Source organism: Tenrec ecaudatus, chromosome 3, assembly GCF_050624435.1.
Source record: "Tenrec ecaudatus isolate mTenEca1 chromosome 3, mTenEca1.hap1, whole genome shotgun sequence".
Classification (NCBI taxonomy): Eukaryota; Metazoa; Chordata; class Mammalia; order Afrosoricida; family Tenrecidae; genus Tenrec; species Tenrec ecaudatus.
In genome coordinates this window covers 129,201,568-129,221,942 of record NC_134532.1, presented here as the reverse complement: position 1 = coordinate 129,221,942, position 20,375 = coordinate 129,201,568, and the positions used below count along the sequence as shown (strand labels likewise).

The following is a 20,375-nucleotide window of genomic DNA, read 5'->3' as shown; positions in this document are numbered from 1 at the left end:
AAAGTTGTCCAGGAGAATGTACAGCCAGAATGGTCCTTAGAAGCAAAGGTGTCCTGGTTAGAGTGTTTTGCTTTAATTGGAGATGCTCACATTTTTCATTTTCTTCAGTCTATGTCATTCCCCACTACAGAGGCAAATCGGCAGTGTGGTAGACATGGCTTATGCCTTGGCTGCTACTTGAAGAGAGGCAACACTGAGTGGCTCTATTACACATCATAGTTTCCATCACCAGCTGTGAGAGATCATTCAGCAAGTTAAAACTCGTACTTTCTTTTTTGTTTTTTTTTGGTGGTGGTGGTGGGAGTGTGTGTGCAGTAGGCCAGAAGATAGATGTCAAAACTCGTACTTTCTTGTTTGAGAACCTTACTGGGTCAAGGCAGACTGTGGGTCTTGCTCTGCTGAGTATGGAAAGAACAGAAATGGAAGGGGAAATGAAATGACAGTGAGCACATCGTAGGTCAGTTTTCCATTAGGAAAAGCGAGGGAACTGCAGTTGCCAGCTAGTGCCATAATGTGATCAGTCAAAGATTAATAAGCTTAACTTGTGTTTTTGAGCCAATGTTATGCTGTTATATAAAAGACAAGTGTCACACGTTTGAACAGAATTGCAATTTCATTGCCCGCCATTTAATTGGTTTCCATAAGACGCCTCTGCTTCACTGTTATTAGTTTGAAAGTGGGGTCCAGATATTTATTACCCCATTCTTCACTCTTTTAATGGTAGTAACTTGAGGCACAGTTGCTCAATGAATGTTTAATGGCTGAGCCAATGAATGTGTACATTTTGGAAAATGGGTGCATAGATAAATGTGGTTAACCCAACCTCAGTATTGCTGCAGAAAAGGAACAAGCAACATTTTTCAATCTAATTTCTGCTATTATGTTTACCTGTTCAATATATTGGCTGATTGTCCTCATAAAGAACATCCAGCATGAAGTAAAATTTTTGAATAGTAAAACAAATATGTAATAGAGCTTAACAGCAAGGCTTAGGAACATTGATCCAAAAAAGGAGTAATAGAATGCAATAAGAATTTATTTAGCATATAAAATTTAAGCGGCATTCTCATCAATAATTCAGCAACATTGTTTAAAAGAGCCCTTCATATAACCATAACTATTCTATATCTTTAATCAATTTTAGCTGAAGTTGTCAGACCCAGATTTTGACAAAAGGCCTCTGAAAAGTTTGTTTGTCTAGCAAGTTACTTATAAAAGTGGAATTAAATTCATTTTCTATATTTTCATTCATTCTAAAATAGGAGATATATATAAATATATATACATCTTTAGAGAAGAGCAAGAAAAATGACTATTAGGGACAACTTCTACAAAGATTCACTTATTGATTAATTTTAATCTAAAATATAAAAAAGCATAAGCAGAGTTTTAAAAATAGAATAGAGTTAGAAAATCAATATTTTAAAAAATTAAAGTAGTGCAAAATAAATATATTTGTAGCTGGGCACCAAATATAATGTAATCTGAGTATCCATCAGAAATGTATGCCCATATTACAATATTTTCATCATTTAAAGCACAGATAGTACTGGGGCAAAATGAAGATCTCTTGGCCCTGAATAATTGGACAAATTTATCTTGTGGTAATTAAGATAGACAGTATTTCTTTTAACAAGTACAGTGGTTTTTATTAGGCTATTATTTAGGAACTTGAGTAAAAGCCAGAAACAAAGCATTATTTTACATCTGAGTGAAGGCTATTTTATGAGTCTCCAGGGACAAATGATTCAACGATAAAATTTTTGGTTAGTCTGGCCTGGGTCCAGGGACAGATTTTACCTAGTCCAGAGGGCTGGATGGACTAAACACACTATAAATTATATATATAGCTTATTGCTAAAATTATGTATATATATCACTTATTGCTAAAGCATTTCTGAACAAATGTAGGAAATGAAGGAAGAGATTATTTAATTTCCCCTTCTCTGCCAACATGTTTCAAACCAGTTAGACTCTTAACACCAAGTGTCCTTAAAAGTGAAAAAGGTCTGTTTTTCAGATATAAGAGAAAAAAAATGTGGATAAAAGAAAAGAGGTGCATGTAGCAAGCAATTTGCTAAATTTACTAAATTTGACAATTTACCAAAAAGGTAAGCACATTTTTTAATGCACTATTCCTGTGAGAAAATGTGCGGCTTCAATAAAGTTATAAAATCCCTCAGCATACTTTTCCCAGTAAATTTTACAACTTTTGCTAAGTTACATAGTGTCACGGTGTTTGATATTCTTTGTGGATTGTCTATTGATCATATCAGTTAAACTATACTCAGCCATAGTTTTATTAATACAACAAGTATATAACAATAAAATCATAGTTTCTTAAATAGGATTTTTTAAACTGGTGAATCTTTGGTTCATCCTGCAGTAGCAAGGAAAAAGAAATAATGACCTCTGAACTTTTGCAGTCCTTTGCTGCTAATTGGTCTGTGGCAATAAAATAATTAAATAGAATAATTAAAAAGAGTTGGGTGAGTAGATGTTTATAATATTATGCAATATGACATATTCATGATACATGCATTGTACTCCCAAGTCCCTTCTCCAAAAAGGTAAAGAGCATTTTTGTACTATCAGTCATTCTTTGGCATCATACTTTTAGGGACAATGTAGACTAACTTCCAGAACTTGTTTTGTTTCCATGTAGGAAGAGCCTTTTGTCATGGTCTCTGAAAATGTCTTGGGTAAGCCGAAGAAATACCAGGGCTTCTCCATTGATGTCTTGGATGCCTTATCTAACTACCTGGGCTTTAGCTATGAAATCTATGTTGCCCCGGATCACAAGTATGGAAGCCCTCAAGAAGACGGGACATGGAATGGCTTGGTAGGAGAACTAGTGTTTAAGGTATGGATTTATTTACTTATTCCATGTCTAAAGGGTAATGATTGCAAAAGTCTCACAATACTCATTTATGCACTATGTAGAAAGCATGACTAAGGAAAAATAAATCTAAAGTTTTAAAGATTTCTTATCTTTGGAAATGATATCGATAAAGGGCTTACCTCTGCCATTTTTTATCTCAAGATATGTTACCGATATCTAGTGCATAATAATGTCACAATTTAATTTACAGATATGATCTTTACATTATTTTCATTTTTTAAAATGTCATTTGTACAAATATTAAGGGAACAATTTCAGGATATAAGTAAGGTAGATCTATATTTATAATTTTTGCATCAAACATCTATTTATTTAGTTCTATCAGTGTTAGTTTCATTATGTTAAATATCAGTTATTAGATGCAAATTTATAATTGTTTTGTCTTCTGGATAACTTATTGAGTGATCAAGTTTGGACTTATAATTTTCAATTTGATTTATATGTAACCCCAATTTTTAAAAATTCTTTCTTATTTCCCCCTTCTTTGTGTTAATTGAAGGTTTTTAGCACTTGATTTTGTTTCCTTTTTAATATTTTTAGTTACAAATTTTTGTAAGTTAGTGATTGTAATATACTTTCTTAACATAATATCATATTCATAATTAACATTGCTTCACTTCATATAAAATGTAATAAACTTCATATAAGTAATTTCATTTACACCCACCTCATTCTTTGTACTATTGTAATTTTACATTTACATCAGTCAAACCCTACAATACAGTGCCATAGATTTTGTATAAGCAGTGGTTTATCTGTCAGAAGCATGTTGCTGTCCGTGTTATCCTTTGGCCTCCAGTTGAGGCAGACTCTCGCGGGTATAGAGATGTAGAGAGAGATATGCGTTGCTGCCCTGCCCGCCTGTGTGTGCTCTTACAAGTGACAGAGTTCTCACTGGTTTGCTTCACCCAAAAATGCCTTTCTTTACTCTCATATTAAAATAGTATTTTCACTAGATATCAAAGCCTGCTCTCCAGACAGTATATTTTATATTGATCCATCTCCAGATGGACAGCTTCCTTTTTCTGCCCTTTCCAGTTTCTGTTGAGCTCATGCTTTAGAGAGCATTGTTTTCAGTTTGAAATTCCTGGTGTTTTTTTTTTCTTTTCCCCTTAGTCTCTATTTCTCTGCTCACATTGCCCATTAACGCACATCATTAACCCACTTAAAAACCCAGAATCATATTTATAATCCCTGCTTTTAAACCCCATCTAACAAAATCCCTGCATCTGCATTTTTTCAGGGAAATAAATATTGACTAATTTCTCTTTTAACTGTAGGCTACATTTTCCCGTTTCTTACATTTCTGGCTGCATTTTGTTGTGTCCTGGGCACGTGTTGTGTCTCTGGAACTGTGTGCTCTGAAGGAGTCTGACCTTTGTTCTAGGCAGCAGTTAGATGTCCAACGAATCACCTGAAACTTGCAAAGCTCTAGAGTCTAGATTTACATATTAGTTAAGCAAGCCTACTTTTATTTTTAGGGGGTCCCTGGGTGGCACAAATAGCTCATAAGGTGGCTACTCACCAAAAGAGAGGGTGGTAGTTCAAATCCACCCAGCGGTGCCTTGTCAGTAAGGCTTGGTAATCTGCTTCCAGAAGACTATCGCCATGACAGTTTATAAATAACAGTTCTACTCAGAAACACAAGTTACCACCATACGTTATAATTCACTTGACAACATCTGCTTTTGGTACTCATGTTTACCTTCATTTCTAAGAAAAATCCCTTTGCAGAAATGTCCCAGGAGCCATATCTGGCCTCCCATAGATACACAGAGGCAGGAGGAGAATCATATTCCATACCACCCCAAAGGTGATTTCCCACAAGGCTCCAATTGGCCTTTGCCCTACTCTGAAACCAATCATCCCTCTACCCATCTACTTCTCTTCTAGATGGATAATCTCTTGCCATGGCCACTCCAAACTCACAGACAATATTCGTGATTGTGGATTTATGAGGGAAGCTAAAGGGTTATAAAACATGAAGGATAAGTTCTTTTGTCCACAGTGTCTCTTCTCAGTCATGCAGGTAGGCTTGTGTGATAGGTTGCATTGTCTAGAGAAACAAATCAATGACACTCATCTATGTACAGTAAAGAACTTTATATCCAGAACCAATTTTGCATCAAGAAGGTGTCCCAGCCCCGCCCAACTCAAGCCCATAAACCTGATGAGAATGGGGGCTCCCTTCAGACTCCCATTGCTGCAGGCGGATGATGCTGAATCGCGACGCAGGGAGATTGCTGGCCCTGGATGTCATTTCGCTGCACTTCACCACTGGCCTCAGGAACGCCTTCATTCCTAACACATGGTCTTTAGCATTTCTGTTGAAAGTCATTGATTTTTATCAAAGCCTTGTCACTTAAACTCACTCATAATCCAATGTCCATCTCCTTGTGGTTGGCAGCAACTGGAATGCCGTTCAGCTCCTTTAGCCTCCCTGCTGACATCCTTTCTGAGGATTTCTCAGTCCCTTTTTTGGCATACTCACTTTAACCAGGAATAGGAGGCAAATTTTTTGTTTTTTAATAAGCTAGCTAAATAATACATTTTATTTAAACATTAACATCAGAGTTTGTATGAAAAAATAGGTAAATAAATCATTTCCATAGTAAAGTCTTAACAATTTACCTTATATTGATAAACCAAAAACAAACAAACAAACAAAAAACCCTTGTTTTCAGTGTCTACATTTGTAGTCTTGCCTTATCTAAACAAGAAAAGCAATTGTGGTGTGTTAGTCCTGGTAGATTAGAGGAAAAAAAATTCAGGGAGAAACTCATATGTGAATAAGAAAGAGCTTTATATACAAGAACAGTTGAATATTGAGAAAATATCCCAACTCAGTCCAGATCAAGTCCATAAGTCCTATATTAGCCCATATGTCTGATGCCAATCTATAAAGTCCTCTTCAGAATCACAAAACACATGCAATGACGCTGAATACAAGACAATTACAGGCCATTGGGTGGGATGTCTCGTGGGTCCAGTGGCATTGTAAGCATCTCAGCACTGCAGGGGTCTCCACGTGGCTTCTCCAGTTCCCAGGGAATGGGGTCTATCAGCATAGTTCCATGTATCTTGTCAGTAGAGCATCTTTCAGGGGAGTGAGCAGAGAGAGAGAAGTGTCTCCAGCCTCCAAGAAGGAAATATCAGAGTTCCCAGAATCCTTAGGCTATGATCTGATTGACAGTCTAGACTCCACCCATTCACTCTTAATCCTCAAACTGATACCAGATTATGTAACTATTGCAATATATTGAAAAAGTCTATTTAAAAACTAAGAATGTAACTATGTCTCCTCTATTCCTTATGTGTATGGTTACATTCATAATTATTTTTTACATAATATGCTCATAAAACATGGGAGAACACAGGAATGGCCAGAGATGTTTCAATAAGAATAGATAAAGAAAGGTGTGTTTTGCTCAGCACATGAGAAATTGTGAAGGATTAACTACTATTTTGGTAAATAATTTTTTCTGGTTTAAATGAAAATAGTGTAGCTTATATAATATTAGGGAAATTTATATACCAAATGCAGAATATAAAAAAGAAATCAAGGAAAACAAATATCAATCAAAGTGATTTATGAGCTCTAAAACAAATTGTTTTGCTCCTTAGTTCCTATCTTGTGTGACATTATTGACAGTCTGCAGCTTTAAACTGTGACTCATGTCCTAGGATACGAAGACTTTCCACAAGGCAAGCTGACACAGATAATTTGTTAAGAAATCAATTTTTAGACTTTCAACTTCTATAAGAAATATTTCCTTTAAAAAAATTGTACCTGAGAACATGACCCTGCTTAAAATATGACCTGGTTTTCCTTCTTCCACACGCTCCTTACAAAATCACTCTTATCTTGCTTTACAAAGCATAAGCTCTTTCTGTGTCGCCGGGCTCTGGGTACAAATACTCTGTGTAGTACTAAACTAAAGAACAATGGAAACACCCGCTTCACAATTCGTTCCTGATTCAGATGGTTTCATTTTTTTTTTTAATCAAAGAAAGGAAAGAAGCCTAATCAAAGCATCCAATGTTGAATCGTGCAAAAGTATTTTCCTTTGCTGGAGAGCTGTGATTTTTCCACATTTGACCTGCAGTGATTTCAAGTCATTCAATTATATTGTCAGAAAAACAACAGCAGCAACTCTTTCCATTTGCATCTATTTAAGTGTAGGAGCAAGGCTTCTATAAAATGGACAGAAAGGGAAAAAAAAAGCTTTGAAATAGGAATGTGATTCAAAGGCCTGCCTCATTTAAACTATGGTATTAACCCATGGATATAAAAATTCATTGAAAATTCAAAACAACATCAGTAACATGTGGAACCATATTTCTAGTAAAATGCCACCTCTGAGCTGATAAATGAATATATTGCAAGCTAATATAAAGATAAATCAACCCAGAACAGGTACAGCTACTTTGTATTGCCACAGGTCTTCATTAAATTTTATACTATCATTTTATCATAATTTACACTATCATTTTCTTAAATAATTGTAAGCAACAACAAAAACTTAAATTATCCAAAATAAAAAAGACTTTCCAGCATATTGTTTACATTATATTTCAATTTAAATTCTTATAGGTGATATGGATGATAAATATGGTTTAAGGCCAAAATAAAAGGAATATAATGCCCCAACTCTCAGAGAAACGTGAGAGTACAAATAGCTATGTGATTTATATTCTATAGAAACATTTAAAGAAGAATAAGTGGATCATTTTAAATCGTCAGCATTTATGACACACCACAAATAAGTCAATGTCTTATTGAGAAAACAGATGCCAGTCCTGAAATTTCAGAGAGAATTTCATACAAGGGATTTATAATAATCATGTTGAACGGAATGATAGAATAGAACCTAGAAGGCATTTGAAAACCCGAAAGGGAGAAGGAACACAGAGACAAGGAGCTATCCGTGCCCCGTCTATTGGAGCCGATTCCGTCAAGCCTAACACAGGACTGCCCACCATTAGGGCTACATTTCCCAAAGGCGTTTACCGCTACTCCAACCGGAGTCAGACATCTCTTCATAATGCTGCTACCGTCACGGAAATGACCATTTGAAGTAGGGAGGTTTTTCCTTATGCTTTCTAAAATCCTCAAGTGCTCTTATCTGGCAGAAACTAAAAGGGAAACGAATTGACTAGCAAAGGAGCCTTGGGGAATACAGTTTACAGATGGCCATTCCTGCACAGTCCATCCATCCATTCAAACAAACAAACAAACAAACCCTTTGCCATTCAGTCAAGTCTGACTCATAGCAACCTTTTGGTACCCAGTAAATAATAGAAGGGCTAAGGTCCTGAAAGTCACCAGAATGCCCCAGTAGAAGGCAGATATTTGGAAGTCATCAACTTATAGCTGAGAGTTAAACGCATACAAATACATAAGATTTCCAGGTAACAGCACATGGTATAGGAAGGTTACAAGGCTAACCTTAGGATAAAAACTCAAGGAAAGTCATCAATTAGGAGTTGACAGAGGATTAGGAGTTCATATAAACACACCAATACACATATGCACACACACAAAACAACAGCAACGAACAACAGAAGGGATGAGAATAGCATGAGCACAGAAAAAATCTATGATAAAGAAAGGTCAAAGTTCACTAGTTCGTTGGAGACCTAAGCTAGAACTGTTTGGTACGGGGTGAAGGATGAAGTTGAATATTGAAACATTAAAGAAACGTGTGGAGGATAAGTGAAAACAGGATATTTTTCACAAAGTTTAGACTAGAGGATTGTTGTTGCTCTTGAATGCCATTGAGTCAGCTCTGACCCGTAGGTATGTTATGCACCATTTTAAACAAAACATTGCCTGGTTCTGCACCATCCTCCGAATTGTTCCTGTGCCCATTGGTCAGCCACTGTGTCAGTCCACCTCATAATTGTCTTCCTCTTTTTTGCAGCCCTTCCACTTAACCAAACATGATGTCCTGCTCCCAAGACGAGGGTTTCCTGACAGGGTAGCCAAAATATGTGTGGTAGTTACACTATTTTATGCCAACTTGATAAAAGAATGAAGGGGTGGAGTCGAGCCGATCAATCAGGCCACAGGCTGATTGATCCCTCCTTGTGAATGTGGCCTTCTCATGGGGATTCTGGGCACTTCTTCTTTGTCCCTGGATTTGGGACACACACACTCTCTCTCTCTGCTTAGTCTTCCTGCTGACAAGCTACATAGAGCCACACTGATGGCAGCCAGAGCCCCAGAGGTGCTTCCACCACCACTGGATCTACAAAACTTTTCACCCACTGACCTGTGGTCTCCCTGAATTTGGCATCGTAGCATGTGTTGTGTGTGTCCAGGAAATTATAGACTAGTCTCAGACATATGGGCTAATATCAGACTTATGGACTTGATCTGGACTGGGATGATTTCTCAATACACAATTGCTCTTTGATATAAAGCTCTCTTATATGAGTGTCTCTGGATTTGTTTCTCTAGTCCACCCAGACTAACACAGTATGTAAGATGAAGTCTTGCCATCCTTGTTTCTAGAGATTGTTCTGGCCTTGTTTCTTCCAATACAGACTGATTCTCACCTTAGCAGTTCATGGTATTTCAATATTCTTCCCCAGAACCACAATTCAAATGCATCAATTCCTCTACAGTCTTCCTTATTCAATGTCCAACCTTCACATGTATATGATGCAATAGAAAATACCATGGCTTGGATCAGGTGCACATTAGCGCTCAAATAACTATCCTTGCTCTTCAATACTCCAAAGAGGTCTTGTGCAGAAGATTTAACTAATGCAATGTCTTCTGACCTCTTGATTGTGACTTCCATGAGCATTGAATGTAGATCCAAACAAGACCAAAACCTTGACAACTTCAAACTTTTCTCCACTTATCATTATGTTCCCTAATGCTTCATTTTTGAGGACTTTGGTCTTCTTAACATTGAGTTATAATCCATATGGAAGGCTACAACCCTTGATCTTCATCAGCGAGTGCTTCAAGTCCTCCTCACTCTCTGCTGGAAAGGTTGTGTCCTGTGCAGACTGCATGTTGATAGTAAGCCTTCCTCCAGGGCTGACGCCGCACTTTTCTTCATCTAATCCGGCTTCTCTGTTGATTTGCTCAGTACACACGTTGAACACATATGGCGAGAGGATGCAACCTGACACTCACCTTTTCTGATTTTAAACCATGAAGTATTCCTTTGTTCTTTTTGCGCAACTGCCTCTTGAACCATGTACAAGTTCCGAATGAGCACAAGGAATGCCCATTCTTCTCAAGGCGATCCATAGGTGATTATGGGCCACGCAGCTGAATGCCTTCGAATAGACAATGAACACATAAGCACTTTTTGGAGGTGTTCTCGGCTTTGATCCATCTGACATCAGCAATGATATCCCTTGTACCACAACCTCTTCTGAATCTGGCCTGAACTTCTGGAAGGTCCCTGTCGATGTATTACTGCATCCTTTGGAGAATTATCTTAAGCAAAATTTTATTTGTGTATGTTATCAATGATATTGCTCTATAGTTTGAGCATACTATTGGGTCACCTTTCCTTGGAATGGGCCCAAATATTAATCTCATTTTGTCAGTTGGCCAAGTACTTGCCTTCTAAATTTCCTGACATAGATGCATGATTGCTTCCCGTGCTTCCTCAGTTTTCTGAAACATTTCATTGGGGATTCCATCAATTCCTGGAGCCTTGCTTTTGGCTAATGCATTCAGTACAATTTGAACTTCTTCCCTCAGCACCACTGGTTCTTGCTCATGTGCTACCCCTGAAACGGTGGCATGGAAGCTAGTTCTTTTTGATGCAATGACTGATTTTTCCCCATCTTCTCTTGGTGTTTCCTCCATCATGCAATACTTTACCATCATGCAATACTTTTCAATCTTTTTGAAAGATCAGAGGATGAAAAGCTAAAACAAGTAGTAACTGGATGATCAGTGCAGCCCTGGTGACGTAACGGGTTTGTTACTGGGCAGCTAACAGTGAGGTTAGCCATTGGAAATCACCAGCTCTTCTGATCCTTGGAAAGAGATGAAGCTTTCCAGTCCCATAAAGAGTTACGGTCTTGGAAAACCAGAGGGGCTGTTCTACTTTATCCTACAGGCTGGCTGTGTGTCAGAATGGATTCAATGGCAGTGAGTTAATTGGAGGATCATTGACTTAAGTGGAGTGTTTTATGGTGGTACTTGATTCAGTCTGTGATTCATAAGCATATGCATACACTGAGAAAGGAAAACAAAAAATTGAAAATAAAAGGGTAGGATTGATGTGTAAGTGGTAAAGGTCTCCAAGGAGACAGAATGAAAACACGTTTAAATTGATTCTGGTGCAGTCTAAAGATATTTCACTGATACTAAAAAAATGATGAAAATGTGTTTGGCTAACATTAAATCCATTGACAAGAGGCTGGCAGGTTGAGGAGGACTGCGTCACCTTGTTTCAATAACACCAGTGATATTGGTAGGTGTTACGCCATAGCCTGCAGGAGAGTTGAGAGCATTTCAGATAGATACCACAGGAGAGAACCACACACTCCCTGCCATCACGTCAATTCCGACTCATAGGAAATGTTTGGTTGCTATGCGCCTGTGGGTTTCTGAGACTGTGATTCCTGTAGGGGAAGCTTGGAAATCCTTCTGCAGAGCACGGTTTCACAGTGGTGACTTTCTGGTTAACAGTTCAACTCAGAGCTACTAAGCTACCAGGGCTCCTGCATGGAACAGTTTCAAACCCAAGTCACTGCCATCAAGTCCATTCCGACCCACAGTAACCTAGAGGGCAAGGTCGACTGCCTGCCCCTGGGGGGTCTGAGCCTGTACCTGGGCCAAGAGTAGAACGTTCACATCTCTCCCATGCAGTGCTGGTGGTTTTGAACCACAGGTATTGTGGTTAGTGGGCTAACATTTAACCATTCCCACCCAGGCTCCTGCAGAAGACAAGAGGGCTTGTTAAATTGAAGTAGATCAGGGAAAATCAGAACTGAGTATTAAGCTAAGGTTTATATAAGACTGGCATTTTCCTTTAGTACTTCTCTGCACGATGGCGTGACTTTCTTCAGTGCAGATTGAATGCTCAAAGTGCAGTGCAGCAGAATGCCAAAAATACCCATCTCAACATGGAGATAGATATGCTAGAGGAGCTTGGAAGGAGAATTCAGTGCAGAAAAGCTCAAATGACAAATGGAACATGCTCATGACTAAGGAGGCAGACATGGATCACATTCTGGAAAAATGAACCTGAATGGCATTATGAGATTTAAAGCAAACAAACAAAGAGCAGATATACTATAAGTGAAGATATGAAGTTACCAGATACTGAAAGACTGAAGTTTGACCTGGAGAAGCATTAGAGGACACAAACACAATTGAAGGTAAAACGACAATAAGAGGCAAGGCGAGGCTTAATACAAATGTTGGATATGTATTAGTCAAACCCCATCAAATTGTACAATATAGTGAACCTTAATGCAAACTTTGACCTTTGATTTAATAATAATTAACTAGATATTGGCTTACTACTTATAACAACTGTACCCTACTAATGTAAGTTGTAAATAATAGGAGAATATTTGTGCTAGGGGGGAGCGTATGTATAGAAAATTTGTGGGCTTACTGCTAATGTTTTTTGAAACCGAAATCTTCACCAAAAATAAAGTCTTTTTAAGAAATGGCCCCAAATGATTGCTGAGAGGGACACTGAACAAGGGAGAATGAGGAAGAATGGATCTATTCGACTTGTGGTGCTGGAGAGGAATATCGAAGGTACCAAGGACTGCGAAAGGACACACCAATCTGTGTGGAAGAAGGAAGACCAGAGTGCTCCTTAGAGGCAACGATGGCAAGACTTTGTCTTAGGTCTTCGGGCATTCTGTTGTCATCAGGAGATACCAGTTCCAGAGAAGGACAGCGTGCTTGTAAAATGGAGGGGCAATGAAAGAGAGGAAGGCACTCACCGAGATGGACTGGCACGGCGGCTGCAGCAGCGAGCTCAAGCATCACAACAGCCGTGAGGATGGTGCAGGGCTGCGCGTGCTTCACGCTGTGGTGCCCAGGGACTTGTGAATGGGAGCCAGCTCCGTGGCATGTACCCACACCAGCAACCGCATGTAGGGTTCACTCCGTCTACTTCGCTGCGGAGAAGATGGGGTCCTAATGGAAGCGCCTTCTATTCTTAGTCTCCAGCCCCAAAATCCGTTCAGTTTTCACTCTCATTTGCAAAGTAAAGGCTTCGGTTTATGATTGTGGATACTAGCTGCATGCCAACAAGAATGTTTAACCTTTAAAAGTTTTCTCAGCATTCATGTCAGTGAGCTATTGAGAATATTCATGGAGAAATGATGTTAAGATGTTACAGAGAGGGAAAATAGGTTTCATTTTACCTACTGACTCAGGAAGATTGGTAAAAAATTATGCCAGTTTTTATATTTTAAAATTTAGCAGGTTCAATATATATTTTGGAGGTATAATTCACAGATTTGACTGATAGATTTGATGAGGGAGGTGAAAGAGAGGAAAACCAAAGTTATCTTCTAATTCACGATTTCATATCTTATCTCTTCAGTCACAGCAGTTAAAAAAAATGGCTTTCCTTTGCTCCCATTTTTTCATTGCCTCAACTCATTCTCTTGCTCCTAGCTACAACCTTCTACCTCCCAGGGTTGTAGCTTTAGAATTTCAACAATCACTTTTCTTTAATTACTCTGCGTTTACTCTTGACTACTGTGTGAAGCTGAGCTGCCTGGAGAGGCAAAACCAATGTCATGGGTATATGTATAAGAAAGAACTTCACAATAAGAAGTAATTTTATATCAAGTCTTCGAACCCCGTCCGACTCAAGTCCATGGGTCTGATGCTAGCTAGACAGAGCCTACTTCAGACTCACATAACTACAGGCCAATTAAGCAGAAGTGGGAAGCAGGGAGATCTCAAGCCAGTGGGTAAGGAGGGACATGGATTCTGGCAACGTGACAGACAACATGCTCCTAAGGTCAGAGACCCACATGGGGCCATGCCTGGAGGCTGACACTGAATCCAAACAAGGAGGAAAGTGAAGGAGTGGGCAGAGAGTAGTTCTCACCACCTCACTTATAAAAATGCCTCACCCCCAAGAAGGCATCCCCAGACCACCACCTGGTTCACAGATTTGGACTCCACCCCTCCCTCCACACAGGCGCCATCAAGATGGCATGAAATCTAACCACCACAAGCTCCAACAACATATCTTCAATATAACAGCTAGATGGTTCTGTCACTTCTCATTTCAAAGTCCCTTGATGACTTCCCATCCCACTCAGATTAAAGCCAATTTAAAGCTGTCTATGTAACTTGGCCCACCAGTAGCCTCTCTGATTTCATCTCTGTCCATCACTCACTGTGTGCTAGACTCATGGTCCTCCTTGCTTTTCCTCATACTTGTTGACATTGATCTTATGTACTTTCTTTCCCATCTATCTAGAATGTTCTTCCATGGCTTATCTCTTCCTCCAACTTATATGTCCAGCCTTTGCCTAAAAAAAGAAAAAATCCCCTTATTAGAGAGGTTTGTGTAACCATTCTATTGATAAGAACAGGTACCATCTGTGCCCTTATTCTGTATAATTTTTTTATATCACTATTTTCTTTGATACACGTCTTATCTTTCATCTTCCTTTTTTAATATGTAAGCTTAATTTGCCCAGGAAATTCATCTATTTGGTTTCCACTGAATTCTCAATATCTAGAAAATAGCCGTATATTGAAAATATGTGATATTTTAAGACGTACTTTAGACGTAAAACTAAAAAAAAAAAATCGCTGTTGAGGCAATTTTATTTATAGTGACCTTATTGGACAGAGTAGGGCAACTCCTGCTGGTTTCCCAGACTGTAACTCTTTATAGGAGTGGAAAGCCTTGACTGGCTAATGGTTTCCAATAGTTGATCTTGCAGTTGGCAGTCCAATTTGTAACTCACTCTGCTACCAGAGCTCCTCATATTAGAGGTTAGACCTCTCTGAATTAAAATTTTAATATCGTTCTGCTTGTCTCATACCCTTATTTTGGTGCCATAAGCCTGGCCATATCAGAAAGATGTTTCATCCTTAATGTAGCACTAAATGTTGGACTCATGTTTGTTTCATTATTGCGTGCACACCATCGCAATGAGGTTGGAGTGGCATCATTTACTGGTATACACACAATTATAGCATCAAACCTTTGAAAGGGGGTATGGGATTACCATTAATATTTTGGAAGTGAGAAATATTAGTAACAAGCATTTCAGAATGGTCAGCTGCTATTCTAATATTTATTGATATTGAATTCATGAATTATTTAACAACCCTATCAAATAGACTTAGTTATAGTTCCCATAGATGAGAAAACGGAAGACAAAGTGAAACTGTCTCTTAGGATCCTCAAGCCAGTAATCTTCATGGAAGCAAACTGGCCACCACGGCTGTCTCCCACAGAGCGCTTGTTGGGAACAAATGTCCAACTTTTCAATGAGCTAGAAAGTGTGCAGTCACTTCTCCAATAGGGCTCTCTCTCTCTCTCTATATATATATATATATATATATAGATAGATAGATAGATAGATAGATAGATAGATAGATAGATAGATATATACATATATAGATATAGATATATATACATACATATATATATATCCTCTTTATGTAACTAGAGGCCTAATGTTGTGTTTCCTTTTGCTTTGCATGCCAAGTACACAGCAGAATATTCTGGATTCATCAATTTATCCCTATACATTTTTAAATACAAGTTGACTTCTGGCACTGTGCCTAGCATCATAGATACAAAGGAAGACAAAGGAGACATTGTTCCTGTTTTTAAAGATTTCAGAGTGCCAAAGAAGGCTTGTGTGGAAAGAACTAATTAAAACATAATGTGATGAATGTCATCAGGCAGCGGTTCTCAACCCGTGGGCCGTGTCCCCTTTGGGGGTCGAAGGACCCTTTCACAGGGTTCGCCCAAGTCATAACAGTAGCAAAATGACAGTTATGAAGTAGCAACGAAAATAATGTTGTGGTTGGGGGCCACCACCACATGAAGAACTGTATGAGAGGGTGGAAGCGTTAGGAAGGTTGAGAACCACGGCTCTAGGGTAATTCATGCAGTGTCATGACAACATATATTGTACAAAAGAGGAGGAATGTGAGCGAGGCTTGAGAATGAGAAGGAGAGCAAGAGGAAGCAACAGGGATTCTTTGAAAGCAGGTTTGTATGCCAACAGTTCTGGGCCTTATCATTTACCCAGGACGACTAGAGAAGGGTTGTTTTTTAATTGGATAAAAATACTTTCTAGGTAAGGACACTGTCTGAAGGATGGCCGAGGGTTCGTTGGAGCAGGGAAAGAAAAGCCAAATGGCATTTGAATGATCTGGAGAGGGCTCAGGGAACAGCCATGCACAGTGAAACAAAGGGTGATTCTTAGAAAAGAATTCACACGTCCATGTAAAATTAAGAGAACTTTCTAACTCGGAGGAGAGGGAAAAAGAGGTGCTATAACTTGGTGAGCAATGTCTCCCAGGAGAATGAGCAGATGGCCACCCAATAACAGAAACAGGGATGCAGAAGGAAGAGCAGACTGGAAAAGAGCAAGAAAGATAATACGCTCGCCTGTAGACCTTTGGATTGTGTGGTACCTGAGGAGAAGCTCAATGGAATCAGCAATTAGTTGACGCTTACGTGGAATCCAGGTGAGCACGTATGTAGGGCTAAAAAAACTTTAGAAGATGTACATATTTCCCTTAACTCCATTCGAAACTGTGATATTGAAATATCTGCATTAACATGAACATTATATGCAAAATGAATATTTATCATTCACATTATTCTACTGGGGCCTGGTTGAGAAGGATTGCCTTTGTAAGTTGTTCCACTAGATGGGATAATAAGAAATCTAGCAACAGTAAAGATAAATCTGAACAGAGAGTTCCAAATGGGACAGCACAACCCTAGGAGCTAATGGAGATGGCATTAGGCATACCTTTCATAAAAGTGGGCCCAGCTATCCCACGGTGGTCCCTAAGTTAAGCACAACATAACTAGCCCGAAGATCATCCATGGGAATCCACCTACAAGGCCATTGGCAGGCAGAACTGATGAGCTGCTGTTGATCATTCGTAACCTTGAAAGCCTTACAGACTTCTACTCTGAACATATGAGCTAATCATAATTTGGGAATCAGAGGCAATTAATTAATGACAACAACAATAACCCTTTACGTCATCAGAGAAAGTATCAGGGAGGCACAGTTACCACCTTTCTCATTCCCTTTTCCTAGAAAGTCAAGTTGAGAGGGACAGGACTATCAAAAAGTGGCATGGTCTAGGGAAGTCAGGAGAAGAAAACGAGGTAGGACAAAGACTGGTGCCTGCCCTTTGAAGGGTGAGCAACCCACCCATTTGGTCAGGGGAAGAGTGGTGTTAGGAGTTATAGAGAGATCCCCTGATGGTTGTCTCAGGACATCACAAAACACACTTACATATTTACATTATGCATTTCAAGTCTTTGAAATATCTGTGTATGGCTAACAATTAAACTTAACCCACCAAATACAAGCAGTTGCCAAACCCCTACCATGTATACACACTACTGCCAGTGACTACCCAGTGGTTTGTACTTTAAAATACTTATGAAATAAGTTAGTTTTTTCAAGGGAGGCAGAAAACTATGGAAACAAAATGAAACTCTTTGAATTCATTGCTGAAGCCCATCACCTTGAACTTGAACCCCAAATCACAGTGGTCATACATGGCAGAGTAGAAATACATCACAAGGTTTCTGAGTCTAGAAATCCTTATGGAACCAGCATGCTATAGCTTTTTCCTGCAGAGCTGCTGGTTGGTTTGAACTTCCAGGGCTGCTGAAGCCCATTAACAAAAAGACAAAAGAAAACAAGCACAACTAGATTTTAATTTGTAAATGAGATTCAACTTTTATTAATGCACTGATTAAGACTCCAGCGACTGACAGCTGTAAATGGGGAGTTGAAAAAAAACAAAAGAATATGTGACTCTCAGACAACATGTTTATTAGTCTGAAGAGTATGTGTTTCTAAATAATCTGCAGGCTATTCATAGAGGACGGAGAAGAAGCCTACATGTGGAAGATCACAGAAACTGCTCACTGAGCAAGTGCAGGAGAGGAACAAAATATAGCCCAAATATTTGTTGTTGATAAGGAACTATATTAACACTGATGAAAGGGAAGAATAAAGGGAGATCTGTGAAAGGAAATAAATTATGTAGATGCAAATGACTTAGTGAATGTCTAAAGGAGCAATTTTCTAAATTACAGGTGATATTTAATTGGCAGACTTTGTAAACAGTGAGGAGCAATTCAATCAGATAAAGGACTTGAATCATTAAGTACTTAGTCTAATAGATGGCAAGCACGGATAAATGGGGAATAATAAGTCTTGAATCAAAGCTAAAGAAGGGAGAGTGAATATTTGCCAAAGGGAAAGATGCTGTCCAGGAATGTCTTCGAGGTTTAAAGAGAACATATGCTGTTACTATTATTGCTGTTGGGTGACCTAGAGTGGGTTCTGACACAGAGCGACCAACATGAACAATGGATTGAAACTGCCCTGTCCTCATTAGCGTTTTCTTCTGTTTGGATTCCACCGTTGCAGTCACTGGGCCAACCCATCCTGTCCAGGCCTCCCTTTCCTTTTTGCTGCCCCTTTACTTAAGCCGTGTGATATCCTTCGAGGATTATTCTCTCCTGACAACTTGTCCAAAATACATGAGGCAAAGTCTCCCCAGCCTTGCCTCTAAGGGGTACTCTGGCTCTGTGTCTTCTGAAACATATTTGCTTGTTCCTTTGGCAGTCCACGGTACTTTCAAAAGTCTCTGCCGGTCCCATAAATCAAATGCATTGCTTCTCTTTAGATTTTCCTTAGTGAATATCCAAATTTCACATGCGGAGAAAGCTATTGAAAATACCATGGTTTGGGTCAGGAGCACCAGACTCCTCAAAGTAACGTCCTTGTTTCCAACCTTTTAAAGAGGTTTTGTTTAGCAGCTTTACCTAAAGCAATGTGTTGTTTGATCTCTTGACTGCTGCTTCCATGAGCATCAGATCCAAGCCAGACTGGATCCTTGACAACTTCAGCCTTTTCACCATCTATCAGGACTTGACCTCTTGGTCCAGTTGTAGGGATGTTGGTCTTCCTTACATTGAGTTTAATCCATACAGAAGGCAACAATCCATGATCGTCATTAGCAAGTGCTTCAAGTCCGCCTCACTTGCAGCAAGCAGGATTGCGTCATCTGCAGATCACAGGTTGTTAATAAGCCTTCATAGAATCTAGCTTCTCTGATGATTTCCACAGTACACAGATTGCATAAGTGTAATTAGAGGATCCAACCCTGCTACACACCTTTCTTGATTTTAAACCTTGCAGTATTCCCTCGTTATACTCTCATAACTGCCTCTTGATTCATGTAGACGTTCCACATGAGAGCAATGAAATGTTCTGGAATTCCTGTTCTTCTCACGGCTCTCCATAGCTCGTTAGAATCCTCACAGCCTGCAGCCTTGGCATAGTCAGTAAAACACAAATAAAGGGAACTCTGGTGTTCTCTGCTTTCAACCAAGAACTACCAGATCTCCCTTCTTCCGCACTCTTCCAAATCTAGCCTGAACTTCTTGCAGCTCCCTGTCACTGTGCTCAAGCTTTACTGTTACATGATCCTCTCAAAAACTGTACTTGCATGTTATCGCAATGATGTTTTTCTGCAGTTTGAGCATTGTTTTGGCTCATCTTCCTTTGGGATAGGCACAAATATAGATCTCTTCCAACCCCAATAATCATCAATCCATCTTTATTGCATGGTTGAACAACGTTCAACTGGAGATGTTGGCAGAATTCTGTAATTTCTTCACCACTAGCTTTGTACCAGTTTCTCTTAATAGTAGAGTTTTGCAACTGTTTCTTCTCATGTTGAGCCCTCCACCATCAGCAAATTTAGGTCCTGAATACTGCATTCTCACCTAGTTTATTCAATTTTGGTCACTATGGTTGACTTTACTTTGAGAAGAAGGCAGCTCCTCTGCAGTCATACTTTGATTGCCTCCTGAGTTGCAGGGTTCAACTCCTGTCACTATCTCGGACAAAGTTCTATTTCCATTCTTAAGGACTTCAGTATCTGTCAATGCTTCAGTTATTTGCATAAGGTTTTCAGCAGCTAAATTCTCTGAAATGCATAGCTGATTCCTTCTTAGTCTGAACGCTCCAAATGAAAGCTGTTCACTTTGGGTGACCTTGCTGGTGCTGGAAACCCCTGTGATAATGCTTTTAGCATCGTAGCAACCTTCCCGCCGCCACAGTGCAACATGACTGACAAGTGGCAGAAAGAGAATGCATGGTCGGGGGGGGGGCGTGGGGGGGGAAGCAGAACTTGGTACAATATATTTATAGTTTTAATAGATGTGAAGGGTTATAGGTTGTAAATTAACAAACGAATTCAATAAGC

General features: G+C 39.2%; 1 protein-coding gene across 3 annotated transcripts in view; it reads left to right on the top strand.

Moving 5' to 3' along the window:
* The window catches only part of GRID2 (glutamate ionotropic receptor delta type subunit 2), a 1,629,781-nt gene that overhangs the window by 1,167,973 nt on the left and 441,433 nt on the right, over window positions 1–20,375 (top strand). For all 3 annotated transcript variants that reach the window (XM_075544881.1, XM_075544882.1, XM_075544880.1), the window contains one exon: window positions 2,666–2,863. In XM_075544881.1, the coding sequence (XP_075400996.1) occupies window positions 2,666–2,863 (198 nt within the window). The remainder of the gene's footprint in view (window positions 1–2,665; window positions 2,864–20,375) is intronic.